We start from the raw sequence: 14982 nt of genomic DNA, 5'->3' as shown, positions 1-14982 counted from the left end.
ACCACTTGCGCCACCAGGGAAGCCCTGTATATGTTTTTTGATGCTATAAATACTAAAGTTCAAATTCACACTGGTTGGCAAATTCCCTCGAATCAAAAGCTAGCATCAGGGTTCTGTTTATCCTCTGGATTTGTGCCTTCTCTTAGTTTTTGGCCTGAATTTCCTTTACCTTCTTAGTGATAGATGTGTTTAAGAAGATTGAAAAAATATGTTTTGTCTAGCATTTTTAGTTGTCTTCAGCAGGAAGATTGATCAAGGTAGAAGTCTGTCGTTTTTGTGTGAAACTGAACTCCTGCTTTGATTTTTATTGTTTCAGGGCTCTGGGGTCTGGTCAACAACGCAGGCACTTTTCACCCACATGGCTACACTGAGTGGCTGAAGATTGAGGCCTGTATGAATACCCTCAAAGTGAACCTCATTGGTTTGATAGAGGTGACCTTGAGCATGCTTCCCTTGGTAAGGAGAGCACAGGGGAGGATTGTCAATGTCTCCAGCATTCTGGGAAGAATTGCTTTCTTTGGAGGAGTCTACAGTTCCACCAAGTATGGAGTGGAAGCCTTTTCAGATATTCTGAGGTAACTCTCAAGTTAAAACAAAAGCAACTACTGAGCACTTAAATATGTCTTAGACACCATGCTAGTCAATTTCACCTACATTATCTTTTTTTTTTAATTTTTAAAATTAAAAAAATTTTTATTTTTGGCTGCGTTGGGTCTTCGTTGCTGCGCACAGGCTTTCTCTAGTTGCGGCGAGTGGGGGCTACTCTTCATTGTGGTGCGCGGGCTTCTCATTACCAGGGCTTCTCTTGCTGCGGAGCACAGGCTCTAGGCACACAGGCTTCAGTAGTTGTGGCATGTGGGCTCAGTAGTTGTGGCACATGGGCTCAGTAGTTGTGGCTTGCGGGCTCTAGAGCGCAGGCTCAATAGTTGTGGCGCACGGGCTTAGTTGCTCTGTGGCATGTGGTATTTTCCCGGACCAGGGCTCGAACCCGTGTCCCCTGCATTGGCAGGCGGATTCTTAACCACTGTGCCACCAGGGAAGCCCTCATCTGCATTATCTTATTTCATCACTTCCAAAATCTGATGTGTAGGTATTATTACTAGTCTGTTTTATACAGGAAACTGAGGCTCAGATTTTGGTATCTTTCTCAAAGTTCAGCTGCAACGACCATGATTTGGCAGACCTGTGTTTTGACCCTGAGTCTCTGTCTACTGTCACCACATCACATTTTAACTCTCAAGACTTATCCTTAAGAAAATTTCATTTCTGGAGAGAGGATGACTGTCTTCTTTCCTCCTTAAAGTAAACCTGTCCTCGTTTCTTCACAGTGACTCTTTCTGGTGCTCATCTGCTTCTAACTAACTTTTTCCATCCCTTTACTCTGTATATCTTTTCTTTATTTAATAGCTTCTTTTCTTTCTTATAGCTTCAGTTTGCCACAATCCCTAATCGCCCTGCCTCTACCTCCTGGTTTTTTAAAATACATCATTTCAGCTTCATGCCCCTCTATCAGTTGCTCCTTCTTTTTATAGTCCCCCTTATATTTTAATTTCTGAGACAGAGATTCCTACTGGCTGAGTTCATTTTTTGTGTGCCGGGTGACACCGCATCATGTGATATTTTTTGCACTTATTATGTGTCAGGCACTGTTGTGAGTACTTTCCATCTAATAAATCATTTAATTTTCATGGCAACCCAATGAGGAAGGAATTATTTTTATTTATTTATTTATTTATTTTGCGGTATGCGGGCCTCTCACTGTTGTGGCCTCTCCTGTTGTGGAGCCCAGGCTCCAGACGCACAGGCCCAGCGGCCATGGCTCACGGGCCCTGCCGCTCCGTGGCATGTGGGATCTTCCCGGACCGGGGCACCAACCCGCGTCCCCTGCATCGGCAAGCGGACTCTCAACCACTGCGCCACCAGGGAAGCCCAGGAAGGAATTATTTTATCTTTATTGTATTGACTATATCTATGGAAACTGAGGCACAGAAGTTCAGTAGTTTGCCAAGGCCATATAGGTAATAACAGGCAGAGTCACTGTCTAGTCCTGAGAGGGGCTCTCCTCCCATCAAGTACCATTCCTGATCCAGTCAGCTATAGACATGAGGGTGCAGTCACATGGTACAAAATAGTGCTGCACAGACTCTCCTTTAGCAGGGGCTGACTCTAGGGCAGTTTCACTTGGAAATGAGCTATAAATATTATAGGCACCATGTATTAGCTTCCTATGGCTGCTGTAATAAATTACCACAAGTAATTTATGGTGTGTGGTGTCCTACAACAACACATGTTTATTCCCTCACAGTTCTGGAGTATAGACGTCTGAAATCAGTATCACTGGGCTAAAATCAGTTGTTGACAGGGCCATGTTCCTTCCGGAGGCTCTAGGAGCGAACTCATTACTTGCCTCTTCCAGCTTCTGGTGGCCGCCAGCATTCCTTGGCTTGTGGCCACATCACTCCAATCTCTGCTTTCATGATCACGCTGCCTTCTCTTCCTCTGTTGGTCTTCAAATCCACCTCTGCCTCTCTTATAAGGATAGTTGTGATTGCATTTAGGATGCACCCAGATAATCTGGCACAGCTTTCCTATCTCAAGATCCTTAACTCAATCAAACTTGCAAAATCTTTGCCACATAAGGTAACATTTACAGGTTCCAGGGATTAGGACCTGATATCTTTGGGGGCCATTATTTAGCCTACCACATGCCATGACTGGTATATATCTAATACACTGTGCATATATTATCTGCTTAGGAAGGGAATAGGGAAATAACAGTGGACACTACATGAATTGTTACTATGTGGCAGGCACCTTGCCTGGCTTTCTGCCTACCCAACATCCTGTCTATTTCCACAGGGCTGCTGCTGCTGATTTACTACCACTCATGACTCTTGGACTCCTTGACTCATTCCCAGACCAAGAACAAAGATATGCCCTTCCAACCTTTAAATCACTAATTCCTTTAGAAAATTCCAGTTTGCCTTAATTGTGCTAAGGATTAAACAGGAAAAGGAAGTTTTGTCCCACACTTGAACTGGAGTTTTAGAGGGGCTCGAGATACTGTGGTGTGTTGGGAATCTGTGAGAAAGCTGCAAAGGGAAGTGCAATGTAGAGGGCTGAAGCACCCCTGGCTTGCGTAGCCCCTCCTTCTTCCCCAGCACACACAGGCACCTGGAGAATCATTTTCTGAAGCTCTGACTTGGAAAGTTTTAGGTTTTGGTTTGATAAGGGAGGCTTCTCCTTTAGAGCCATGGTTCTTAACTTTTAGCATGCCTCAGAGCCACCTGAAGGGCTTGTTCAGACAGATTATTGGTTCTCACCCCCAGAGTTTCTGACTGTAAGTTTGGACTGGGGCTCAATAATCTGCATTTCCAACAAGCTCCCAGATGCTGATGCTGTTGATCTGGGGTCTACACTTTGAGAACCACTCATGGCTTTAGAGGCTCATGATGCTTTATGTTTTACTTTCTTATGGACCATGGTTCCAAACATTTCTCCTTGACATCAGCTTGGACTTCATCTTCTCGAGTAAGGCTGCTTGAACCTCTAGATCAGGGAGCACCCCTCATCACTGTCCCTGGAGTACTGAGAGAATACCTCTCACATGGTGCACCATGTCATCTTACTTTACGTGGTGAAGGCAGCACTTAGCACAGTGCCTGGTACATACACAGCTCCTGATAAGTATTTTTGGAACTGTTTTTTGAACTAACCCAAATATTCTGGAATGACCAATGGCCTGTAATTTTAGTGCCCACATCATATTCCACTAACGGTCTCTTGCAATCTTTGAACACACTGTAATTTTGCACAGCCCCCTGCTCTGTGTGTGCAGTTTCTGCTGCCTGGTATTCCATTCCACCTCTTTCCTCACTGGGAAATTTCCTCTTTATCCTTCGAGGCTCAACTGAAACATTTTCTCCTCACTGAAGCCTTCTCTGACTCCCTCAGAAAATCTACATCCTCCTCTCTACTTACGTAGCTCCTTGAATACCTCTCCTTTAAATTCTTTTGAATTGTATTGCAATTATTTGCTTACTTGTCAGACTCACCCACTGTGAGCTTTTTGGGGTGGTGAACAGAGTCTTAATTTACTGAGATTGTGCATGTAAAACACTTAGCACAGTAGATGCCATAAAAATGCTAATTTTCTTTATTATTCCTTGTATTTTTCATATTTCCAGTGTATAGCACATGGTAGAAACTTAATAACTCTGTTAAATGAGTGGGTGTGGGATTGAATGGTTATGGTAGTTTGTATAATCATGTCCCAATTGTTGCATCTAGGGATGTTTAAAATTTTAATTTTTTCCTTTCCATTTCTTTATTCTTTAAAATATTCAGTAAAGGTGTTTTTACAACTATTTTTTGTTTTGTTTTGTTTTTTCCCTGAGAACATTGAAATTGTGGTATCTTTCAATCAGAGGAGTTAACTTGAGGATTTTTTTTTCCTAGGCGTGAGCTTCAACATTTTGGGGTGAAAATCAGCATAGTTGAACCTGGCTACTTCAGAACAGGAATGACAGATATGCAGAAGTCCTCAGAGGCAATGAAACAAGTCTGGAAAGAAGTCCCTGTGCATATTAAGGAGTCCTATGGACAGAAGTTTTTTGATACCTGTGAGCTTTTCTTTTGATGGTATAATGGATAACCTTGCATGAGAAGGACAAAGAGGGTTGGTGGAGAGTGATTGGTAGATCTTCTGAGAAAAAAGCTCCTTAAACAAAGCCTTCCCAAGACAAGAGGGGTTCAGGAAGGTCCCAGTGCCTTCATGGTTGGCTTGGTGATGGCTGTTGTAGCTGAGGAAGAGGCCATATAGGCAGCCTAGGGCCAGGGCCTGCCCTGCCTTGTCACCTGTGAGCCTGGCCACCTGAGCACCAGGGAGGTATTACATGGTTAGAGGCATGGAGCCTCTGGGTCTTGGGAGGGGATGCTCCTCCACAGTTTGTCAGGACTGGTGTGGGGGGCCTGCTTAACTAAAGTTCAGCCTTCAATATTATCTACCCTTTGGGTAACAGCCTAGCCACAAACTCCACATTTTATTGTGAGGGGAGGGAGGGTATATATAGGTGGGGAGAGGTAAGTGAGTTAGGACCGGATTTGCAGGGCCCTATTGGCCATTCCCAGAGGCTAGACCTCATGTGCAGGCCCTGGGAGCCTTGTAGGAGTGAGATGGTTTAATTTCGTGTAAGAATGTCATTCTGATGATCTGGAGGAGGAGGCAGTTTTGGGGGAACAAGGAAGGCAGTCCTCTAAGTAGAATTAAGTCATGCACACTGTGTGGACCTGCACCTTCCTAGGGGGAAGGGATGCTTTTTCTTCACACAGAGAAGTGTGAGCAGCTCTCTTTTCCCTTTCACAAAAAGGCCCCGTGGTGGGTAGCAGTAGCCCTGTCCCTGGCTTTGGGTGATATTGCGGTACAGGGAAAAGAAGAAGGGGGATGTGCAGACAGAAGAGTCCCGACCTACAACCCTGTCTTCTGGGTGCATCAGCCCTAAGAGGGTCACCATCAACAGAGGGGAGAGAAATTGGAACAAGGAAAAGCTGACAGAAAACTTCCTCAGCCTCTCAGAACTCAAGCTAGAGAACTACAGTTCCTAACATGTCAGGGGCACAGCCATTGTTCTAAGCTCTTCTCCACCTAAAGTTTTAAACTATTAGGGAATTCGTTTCCCCTTGCGAGTACATGTAGTTTGGCAATAGAAATCAAAGGAAAATAGAATTTACTAAGAAGTGACCATATGTAAAAGGAGGGATATATGTATTTCATGATTTAAGGAGTTGAAATTGTTCATATACTTGTCCATGGATCAGAATAATCTAGATCAGTGCTGTCCAACAGATATATGAGAGCTACATATGTAATCTTAAGTTTTTTAGTAGCTACTTTTTAAAAAAGGAAAAGAAACAGGTTAAATAAATTTTAATAATACATTTTATTTAAGACCAATATATCCAAAATACTATCATGTCAACATTTATTATCAATATAAAAGCTATTAATAAGATATTTTATATTCTTTTTCCTATTAGTCTTTGAAAATTGGTGTGTATTTTACACTTATAGCACATCTCAACTTGCATGCTAAATTTTCCTAGGAGGTACTTCTTCTGTATTTGGATTAATACAATTTATGGTTACCAGCAGCATTATTCATAAGAGCCCCAGGGTGAAAACAATTCAAATGTCCATCGACTGTTGAACGGGTAAACAAAATGTGGTATAGCCCTACAATGGAATATTACTTGGCAATTAAGAGAAATGAAGTACTGATCCATGCTATGACAGGATGAACCTTGAGAACATTTTGCCCCTGAAAGAAGCCAGTCACAAAAGACCACAATGTATGATTCTATTTACATGAAGTGTCCAGAAAAGGCAAGCCATAGAGACAGAAAGTAGATTGGTGGTTGCCTAGGGCTGGGTGGGTTGGCAGGAAATGGGAGTGATTGCTAATGGGTATGGGGTTTCTTTTTGGGATGATGAAAATGTCCTAAACTTAGATTGTGATGATGGTTGCACAACTCTGGATATACTAAAAGTCATTGATTTGTATACTTTAAATGGATGGTTTTTATGAATGTGAATTATCTCAATAAAGATGTTAAAAAATTTCCAGTTGAAAAAGTAGATTCACATACCTATATCATTCCAAACATATTTAAAAGTTTTCCAATAACAGAATTGAGTTTTAAAATTAAAATTAATTAAATTTAAAAATTCGGTTTTCAGGGAATTCCCTGGCAGTCCAGTGGTTAGGACTTGGCGCTTTCACTGCTGGGGCCCGGCTTCAGTCGCTGGTTGGGGAACTAAGATACTGCAAGCTGTGCTGCGCGGCAACACCTCCCACCTGCCCAAAAATTCAGTTTTTAGTCATGCTAGCTGTATTTTAAGTGCTCATTAGCTACATGTGGCTAGTGGCTGTTATATTGGGAAGCACAGGTCTGACTGGCCTAATCCTTGTGGCAATTAAATGTAGTTAGACTTCTGTGACTGCATGCAACAGGATCTTAAAAATATAAGCAATAAGATTGCTGACCACCATTTTTCTTTTTGTATACAGATCACGATCTCCTGAAACAAGGGTTGTTGAGTTGTAGCACAAACCTGAACCTGGTTACTGACTGTATGGAACATGCCGTGACATCTGTGCATCCCCGCACTCGATACTCAGCTGGCTGGGATGCTCAATTTTTCTTCATCCCTCTATCTTATTTACCTACATCACTGGCAGACTACATATTGACTAGATCTTGGCCCAAACCAGCCCAGGCAGTCTAAAGAAAACTGGTTGGTGGATCTTGAAATGAAGAAGACAAAAATCTGAAATTGATTGTTAGTGTCCCAATAATCTTTATGTATCATCTATACTTTCTGTAACAATAAGCTTTTTTGCCTAAACTCATTTATCTGGCACCATCAGAGAACCAATAGGTTTTTATTCCAGATATCCAAAGCTTACTCCTTTAGGTGATGAATCTTTACTATTTTAACCATTTTTTGATGATAGTATTTCCAAAATGCATCAATCTTCCTTGCCCTATTAAACAGAGTAGACCGGAAACAATTTAGCTTGTTTTGATGTTATTTTTTAATGTAAATGAATAGCTGTTCTGTGCTGTGATAAACTATTGCTCAGGGACTGTTGATAAATGTGGGTCTGTTTATCCTTAACTTGAAATGGGTCTATACTTTGGTACTTTTTTTTTTTTTTTTTTTGCGGTACGCGGGCCTCTCACTGTTGTGGCCTCTCCCGTTGCGGAGCACAGGCTCCAGACACACAGGCTCCGGACGCACAGGCTCCGGACGCTCAGGCTCAGCGGCCATGGCTCACGGGCCCAGCCGCTCCGCGGCATGTGGGATCTTCCCAGACCAGGGCACGAACCCACGTCCCCTGCATTGGCAGGTGGACTCTCAACCACTGTGCCACCAGGGAAGCCCTATACTTTGGTACTTTTAATAAATGTTTAATTTTGTTTTCTCCTCCCTATTTGCCAACTGTTTTGGGATATATTTCTTCCTTATTTAAAAAGAAATGATTTTTAATTTTTAAATCAAAATAATATACACATACATAGTTAAAAATTCAGTTAATACTCAAAAGCTTAAAAATGAAAACACAACAAACAGTTTGCCACCTTCATTGCTGTTCCTCAGAGGTGAATGCTTTTGACTTTTAGCTATTTTTTCTGGTATTTACTGCTATATTTCTGAATAATATACTTCATACTGTTTTTCATGATTTATTAATTTTAGATATTCTCAGTTAACTTCCTGTTAGGGTAAATGAGAATTTAGCTTTTTACACCACTTTCCTGACCATTTCCTTTATCCCCATATTTCTAATATAATTTTTATCACATTTCAGTTAAATTAATAGTGTTTGCATTATTAGCATGTGAATTTTTTTGTTTTTCTTGGAGTTAATTATTACCTTTCTTTTTCTTTCTTTTTTTTTTTTTTTTTTTGAGCCATGCTGAGGCTTGTGGGATCTAAGTTCCCTGACCAGGGATTGAACCCAAGCCACGGCAGTGAAAGCCTGGAATCCTAACCACCAGAGAACTCCCTACCTTGCTTTTTTATTTGCATAATTTTTTATTCACTTTAATTTTTTTTGCCTGTTTTCTCTGATTTCAGAATACTTTCAGTAGTATTCTTTAGATAGTTAAATAGATCACAGAATTATCCATTCCATTTCAACTGATCCAATACAGGATCACACTTTGATTTAATTTTCATGTCCCTGTACTCTAATTTATAATAGTTTCTTAATGTTTTTTAAAAACTTTTTATTTTATATTGGAGTATAGCTGATTAACAATGTTATGATAGTTTCAGGTGCACAGCAAAGTGACTCAGCCATACTTATACATGTATCCATTCTCCCCCAAACTCCCCTCCCATCCAGGCTGCCACATAACATTGAGCAGAGTTCCCTGTGCCATACAGTAGGTCCTCGTTGGTTATCCATTTTAAATATAGCAGTGTTTACATATCGATCCCAAACTCCCTAACTATCCCTTCCCCCAACCCTTCCCCCCTGGTTTCCTTTGCTGTGTAAAAGCTTGTAAATTTGATTAGGTTCCATTTGTTTATTTTTGCTTTTATTTCTATTGCCTGGGAGACTTACCTAAGAAAACGTTGCTATGATTTATGTCAGAGAATGTTTTGCCTATGTTCTCTTCTAGGAGTTTTATGGTATCATTTATAGTCTTTTTTTTAAAATTACTTTAAAATTTATTTTTATTTTTGGCTGCATTGGGTCTTCTTTGTTGCACAGGGGCTTTCTCTAGTTGCAGCGAGCGGGGGCTACTCTTAGTCACAGTGTGCAGTCTTGCCATTGCAGTGGCTCCTCGGTGCCATTGCAGAGCATGAGCTCTAGGCGTGTGGGCTTCAGTAGTTGTAGCATGTGGGCTCAGTTGTTGTGGCTCGTGGGCTCTAGAGCGCAGGCTCAGTAGTTGTGGCTCACGGGCCTAGTTGCTCTGCAGCATGTGGGATCTTCCCGGACCAGGGCTCAAACCTGTCTCCCCTGCGTTGGCAGGCGGATTTTTAACAACTGCGCCACCAGGGAAGTCCTTATAGTCCTATATTTAAGTCTTGAAGCTATTTTGAGTTTGTTTTTGCATATGGTGTGAGGCAGTGTTCGAACTTCATTGATTTACATGCAGCTGTCCAACTTTCCCATCACTACTTGCTGAAGAGACTGTCTTTTCTCCATTGTATATTCTTGCTACCTTGTCGGAGATTAATTGACCATAGGTGTGTGGGTTTATTTCTGGGATCTCTATTTTGTTCCATTGATCCATATGTCTGTTTTTGTGCCAATACCATGCTATTTTGATTACTGTAGCTTTGTAGTATTGTCTGAAGTCTGGGAGGGTTATGCCTCCAGCTTTGTTCTTTTTTTAAAAAAATAAATTTATTTATTTTATTTTTGGCTGCGTTGGGTCTTCATTGCTGCATGCGGGCTTTCTCTAGTTGTGGCGAACGGGGGCTACTCTTTGTTGTGGTGCACGGGCTTTTCATAGCGGTGGCTTCTCTTGTTGCGGAGCACAGGCTCTAGGTGCGTGGGCTTCAGTAGTTGTGGCTCGCAGGCTCTAGAGTGCAGGCTTAGTAGTTGTGGTGCACGGGATTAGTTGCTCCGTGGCATGTGGGATCTTCCTGGACCAGGGCTTGAACCCATGTCCCCTGCGTCAGCACGTGGGTTCTTAACTACTGCACCACCAGGGAAGCCCCACTCAGGCACTTCTTTTTTTTGTTTGTTTGTGGTACATGGGCCTCTCACTGTTATGGCCTCTCCCATTGCGGAGCACAGGCTCCGGACGCGCAGGCTCAGCAGCCATGGCTCATGGGCCCAGCCACTCTGTGGCATGTGGGATCCTCCCAGATCGGGGCATGAACCCGCATCCCCTGCATCGGCAGGCGAACTCTCAACCACTGCGCCACCAGGGAAGCCCAGGCACTTCTTTTTATCTAAAGTCCATACGTTATCAAGAAAATAGACATTGGAGATCATCTGAAGCATAGTGTCACCATCAAAGTTTTGGTGACAAACTTCCAATAGGCCTGACCCAAATATCTTGGAAAAGCTGTCTCATCAGATGTCATCTGCTTCGATTCCAGGAAATCTTTACTTTTAGGTCACCGGATGATGTACAGGTCCAGTCAGTGTTTGGTGCTTTCTTTCTTTCTTTTTTTAAAATAAATTTTTATTGGAGTATAGTTGCTTTACAATGTTATGTTAGTTTCTGCTATATAGCAAAGTGAATCAGCTGTACGTATACATACATCCCCTCTTTTTTGGATTTCCTTCCCATTTAGGTCACCACAGAGCACTGAGTAGAGTTCCCTGTGCTATACAGTAGGTTCTCATTAGTCGGTGCTTTCTTTAAGTGTGTCACATGAATCCAAGAGTCTTTTCCTTGGGGTTCAGTGGCAGAAGGGTTGGTTAGCAGTACCTGATAGGGGCCTCTCCAACAAGGTTGAAGAGAGTTCTTCTGGAGATGTCTTTTGTTATAGATGAAATCTCCATTTTGCAACTTGTGATGCTTAAGGTCTTCATCTCCTGAGAGTCCACTGTGAAAAGACTCCTCTAACAAAACATGGCTATTTTTTTTTTTTTTTTTTTTTTTTTTTTTCTTTTTGCGGTATGCGGGCCTCTCACTGTTGTGGCCTCTCCCGTTGCGGAGCACAGGCTCCGGATGCGCAGGCCCAGCGGCCATGGCTCACGGGCCCAGCCGCTCCACGGCATATGGGATCCTCCCAGACCGGGGCACGAACCCGTATCCCCTGCATCGGCAGGCGGACTCTCAACCACTGCGCCACCAGGGAGGCCCAACATGGCTATTTTTAATAGAAACAATTAGGCATTTGCAATACTGGAGTTTCTCCCCTTTTATCAGTTGTGGGTCAAAAGAAGCAGGAGCCGGGCCTCCCTCCCTGGTGGCGCAGTGATTGAGAGTCCGCCTGCTGATGCAGGGGACACAGGTTCGTGCCCCAGTCCGGGAAGATCCCACGTGCCGTGGAGCAGCTGGGCCCGGGAGCCATGGCCGCTGAGCCTGCGCGTCCGGAGCCTGTGCTCCGCAACGGGAGAGGCCACAACAGTGAGAGGCCCGCGTACCGCAAAAAAAAAAAAAAAAAAGAGAGAAGCAGGAGCCAAGTGTGTTGGGCATCCTGTACTATCTCAAAGGGTGAGACTTTATGAGTTCCAAAAGTGGTGGATTTGAAATAAGAAGGACCAGTGTCAATGCTTTTGGCTAAGGTATTTGGAGGACCTCTACAAATTTTGCCAAATAAGTCTTAATAATGTTGTTGGTGCATTCAACTAAACCAGAGGATTGAGGGTGGTAAACACAGTAAAAATGTTGTAAAACTGGCCAAAGAGTGCAAACTTGTCAAAGTATCTGCCCAGTAAAATAGGTTCCTCAATCAAGTTTGAGAGGAGTTCCCCAGGTCGGGGTAATCTTTTCCAAATGGAATTTAGCCACAGAAGAGGCAGTAGCCTGCTTGCAAGGGAAGGCTTCAGTGCAGGGTGAAAACATACAGATCATGACTAAAACATATTTATATCCATAGACACAGGAAGTTGTAGGAAATCCATTTGCCTACAAATGTAGGAAAATCCATCAAAAGAAGTTACAGTAGCATACCTAGCACAATATTTGCCATTGTCACCTTTTAAATAAGAACCAGCAGTGAACCGCAAGAAGTCAGTGTTACCTAAAGGAACTTCCTTTAGATCATCACAAAGAGTGAGAAGATGATCTGTCAGCATTAAGAAATTGTGAGAGGGACTTCCCTGGTGGCCCAGTGGTTAAGAATCCACCTACCAATGCAGGGGACAAGGGTTCAAGCCCTGGTCCAGAAAGATCCCACATGCCGCGGAGCAACTAAGCCCGTGCACCACAACTACTGATCCTGCGCTCTACAGCCCACGTGCCGCAACTGCTGAAGCCCGCGTGCCTAGAGCCCATGCTCTGCAACAAGAGAAGCCACCGCAATGAGAAGCCCGCACACCGCAACGAAGAGTAGCCCCTGCTCGCTGCAACTAACGCCCAGCAACGAAGACCCAAGGCAGCCAAAAATAAAATATAAATAAATAGATAAATTTAAAAAAAAAAGAAATTGTGAGGGACTTTGTTGGCAATGGAGGGAAGAAGAGTAGCAGGGTTAATGGGTGAAGGGGGATGAAAACATACAAACTTCCAATTCTAAAATACGTAAGTCATGGGGATATAATACACAGCATGGCAACTATATTAATACTGTATTGCCTATTGAAAATTGCTAAGAGTAAATCTTCAAAGTTCTCATGACGAGAGAAAAATTCTGTAACTGTGTGGTGATGGATGTTAACTAGACTTATTGTGGTGATCATTTCACAATATATACAAATATGGAATCATTATGTATGTTGTACAACTGAAACTATTATAATGTTGTATGTCAATTATACCTCAATTTAAAAAAAAAAGAATAACAAGTATAAATTGAGTTCTGCTGATATGTGGACATGGGGATGTTTTTAATTCTTCCCTGAGAGTCATTAAATTTATATAATTTTTATTGAAACAACAATAAAATGAGTAGCAGGGTTAAGATTACTACAACATAAAAGAGTAATGTGAGGGGCGGTTAACAAAAAGACTTCATAAGAGTTGTGGTGGCTGACTTAGAAATGTTGTGCGTGATGAGAATTCAGGAGAGCTTCTACTGTATTAGGTACAAAAATGGTTAAAGGGGATCCCATAATGATTTTTCTGATAGTCTTAACCAAAAGGGCAGTGACTGTAGTGGCTCTAGGGCAAGGGGGTAGGGGGGAATCTCTGTGCCGCAGGGTTCAGTTTCTGGCTATAATACACTAGTGGGTCAATGGTGGTCCAATGTTTTTGGGTGAGTACCTCAAGGGCATTTCCCTCCTTTTCAAATACAAAAAGGAAAAAAAGAATCTGATCATTGGTAGGACTAAGGGCACTGGGTTCATCAAACTCCTTTAAGGACTTGAAAACTATGTTGTCCATAAAATTGGGTCAGAGTTGTTATTGTTTAGTAAAACATACAGAGGTTTGACCATAAAAGAGAAATTTGGAATCCAATTTTGGCAATAACCAACTAGCTAGAGAAAACCTCACTCAGTTTTGGGTTTGGGGAAATTTAGGACACCACAAAGTCTATCTGGATCTAGGTGTAGCCCTTGTTCTGATATCAGATGACCTATTGCAGGGGTTTCCAAGCCCTGGGCCATGGACTGGTACCTGTCCGTGGCCTGTTAGGAACCGGGCTGCACAGCAGGAGGTGAGTGATGGGCAAGCGAGCGAAGCTTCTTGTGCTGCTCCCCATCACCCCCCCGTCGCTCGTATCACTGCCTGAACCATCCCCTCCCCACGCCCCCACCCCGTCCGTGGAAAAATTGCCTTCCATGAAACCAGTCCCTGGTGCCAAAAAGGTTGTGGACTGTTGCCCTATCAAACCAGGGTTTGGGCAAACAGAAAAATTTCTTTGATGATCTTATGGTTTTTTAAAGTTAAAAGCTTTAGCAAGTAGATACTTTCATCCTGTGAGGAAGCTTGAGAAGGTGAGCAAAGAAATCAAATCCTCCACGTATTGCAACAAAGTAGAACCTCCAGGGAATTTTATATCATCCAGATCAGCTTTCAGGATTTGGAAGAAATAAGGACTCACAGTAAAACCCTAAGGCATTCCTGTCCAAGTGAATTGTTTTTCTTCCCAAATGAAGGGGAAAAGGTATTGGCTACCTTCATCAACTGGAATACTGAAGAATGCACTGCATAAATAATTTACAGAAAAGAATTTACTTTCGGTGGGAATGGATGCTAGTAACATAAGAACATTAGGAACAACAGGGTGTCAAGGGATAACAATGTTGTTTATTGCTCGGAGGTCCTGGACAAACCTCCACCAGCGGCCCTTAGATTTTCTTACTGGTAAAATGGGGGTGTTACAGGGGCTAGTAGAAGGGATAATGAGGCCTTGAGCTGTGTAATCTTCTATTATGGGCTTTATGCCTTGAAGGGCTTTCTTTACTTACAGGGTATTGATTAATATTGGGAAGAGATTTTGAGGGACCTATTTGAATTTTCATGGGAGATGCACTATAAATTTTGCCAGCATCATTTGGAGATTTTGTCTATAAGAAGGATGGTAGCTAATTCAATAGGAACAAACAATCAGTTTTTCCAGAATCAGCTCTAGTAACAACAGAGATGGAACAAATAAAAGGAACCTCTTAGCCTATTCATTGGAGATCTTCACTATTTGAACTGTTTTAGCTCTCTGAGGCAGGGGCTGCTTTATAGTAGTGGGGCTGAGCACCAAGAGCGGCTCCAGTGTCAGTTAGAACTGGAAAAGATTCATCCCCAATCTGGAGAAATGTTTCTCAAAGTTGATTAGGTGGGAGGATTGGGGAGAGTCCCAACTACAGTTCCTTGGAGCCCCATGATTAAGAGTTGGGAGGAAGT

The 14982-nt window shown here is 42.6% G+C and overlaps 1 protein-coding gene across 2 annotated transcripts in view; it reads left to right on the top strand.

Moving 5' to 3' along the window:
- Nucleotides 1-8743, top strand: part of LOC308624561 (17-beta-hydroxysteroid dehydrogenase type 6) — a 33020-nt gene extending 24277 nt beyond the window's left edge. For both annotated transcript variants that reach the window (XM_081247887.1, XM_081247886.1), the window contains exons 3-5: nt 317-575; nt 4459-4622; nt 7068-8743. In XM_081247887.1, the coding sequence (XP_081104013.1) occupies nt 317-575; nt 4459-4622; nt 7068-7285 (641 nt within the window). In that variant the 3' untranslated portion in view covers nt 7286-8743. The remainder of the gene's footprint in view (nt 1-316; nt 576-4458; nt 4623-7067) is intronic.
- Nucleotides 8744-14982: the final 6239 nt, after the last annotated feature.

This window comes from Mesoplodon bidens, assembly GCF_964165515.1.
Source record: "Mesoplodon bidens genome assembly, chromosome: 11".
Classification (NCBI taxonomy): domain Eukaryota; kingdom Metazoa; phylum Chordata; class Mammalia; order Artiodactyla; family Ziphiidae; genus Mesoplodon; species Mesoplodon bidens.
This window is presented reverse-complemented; position numbering and strand designations above follow the sequence as displayed.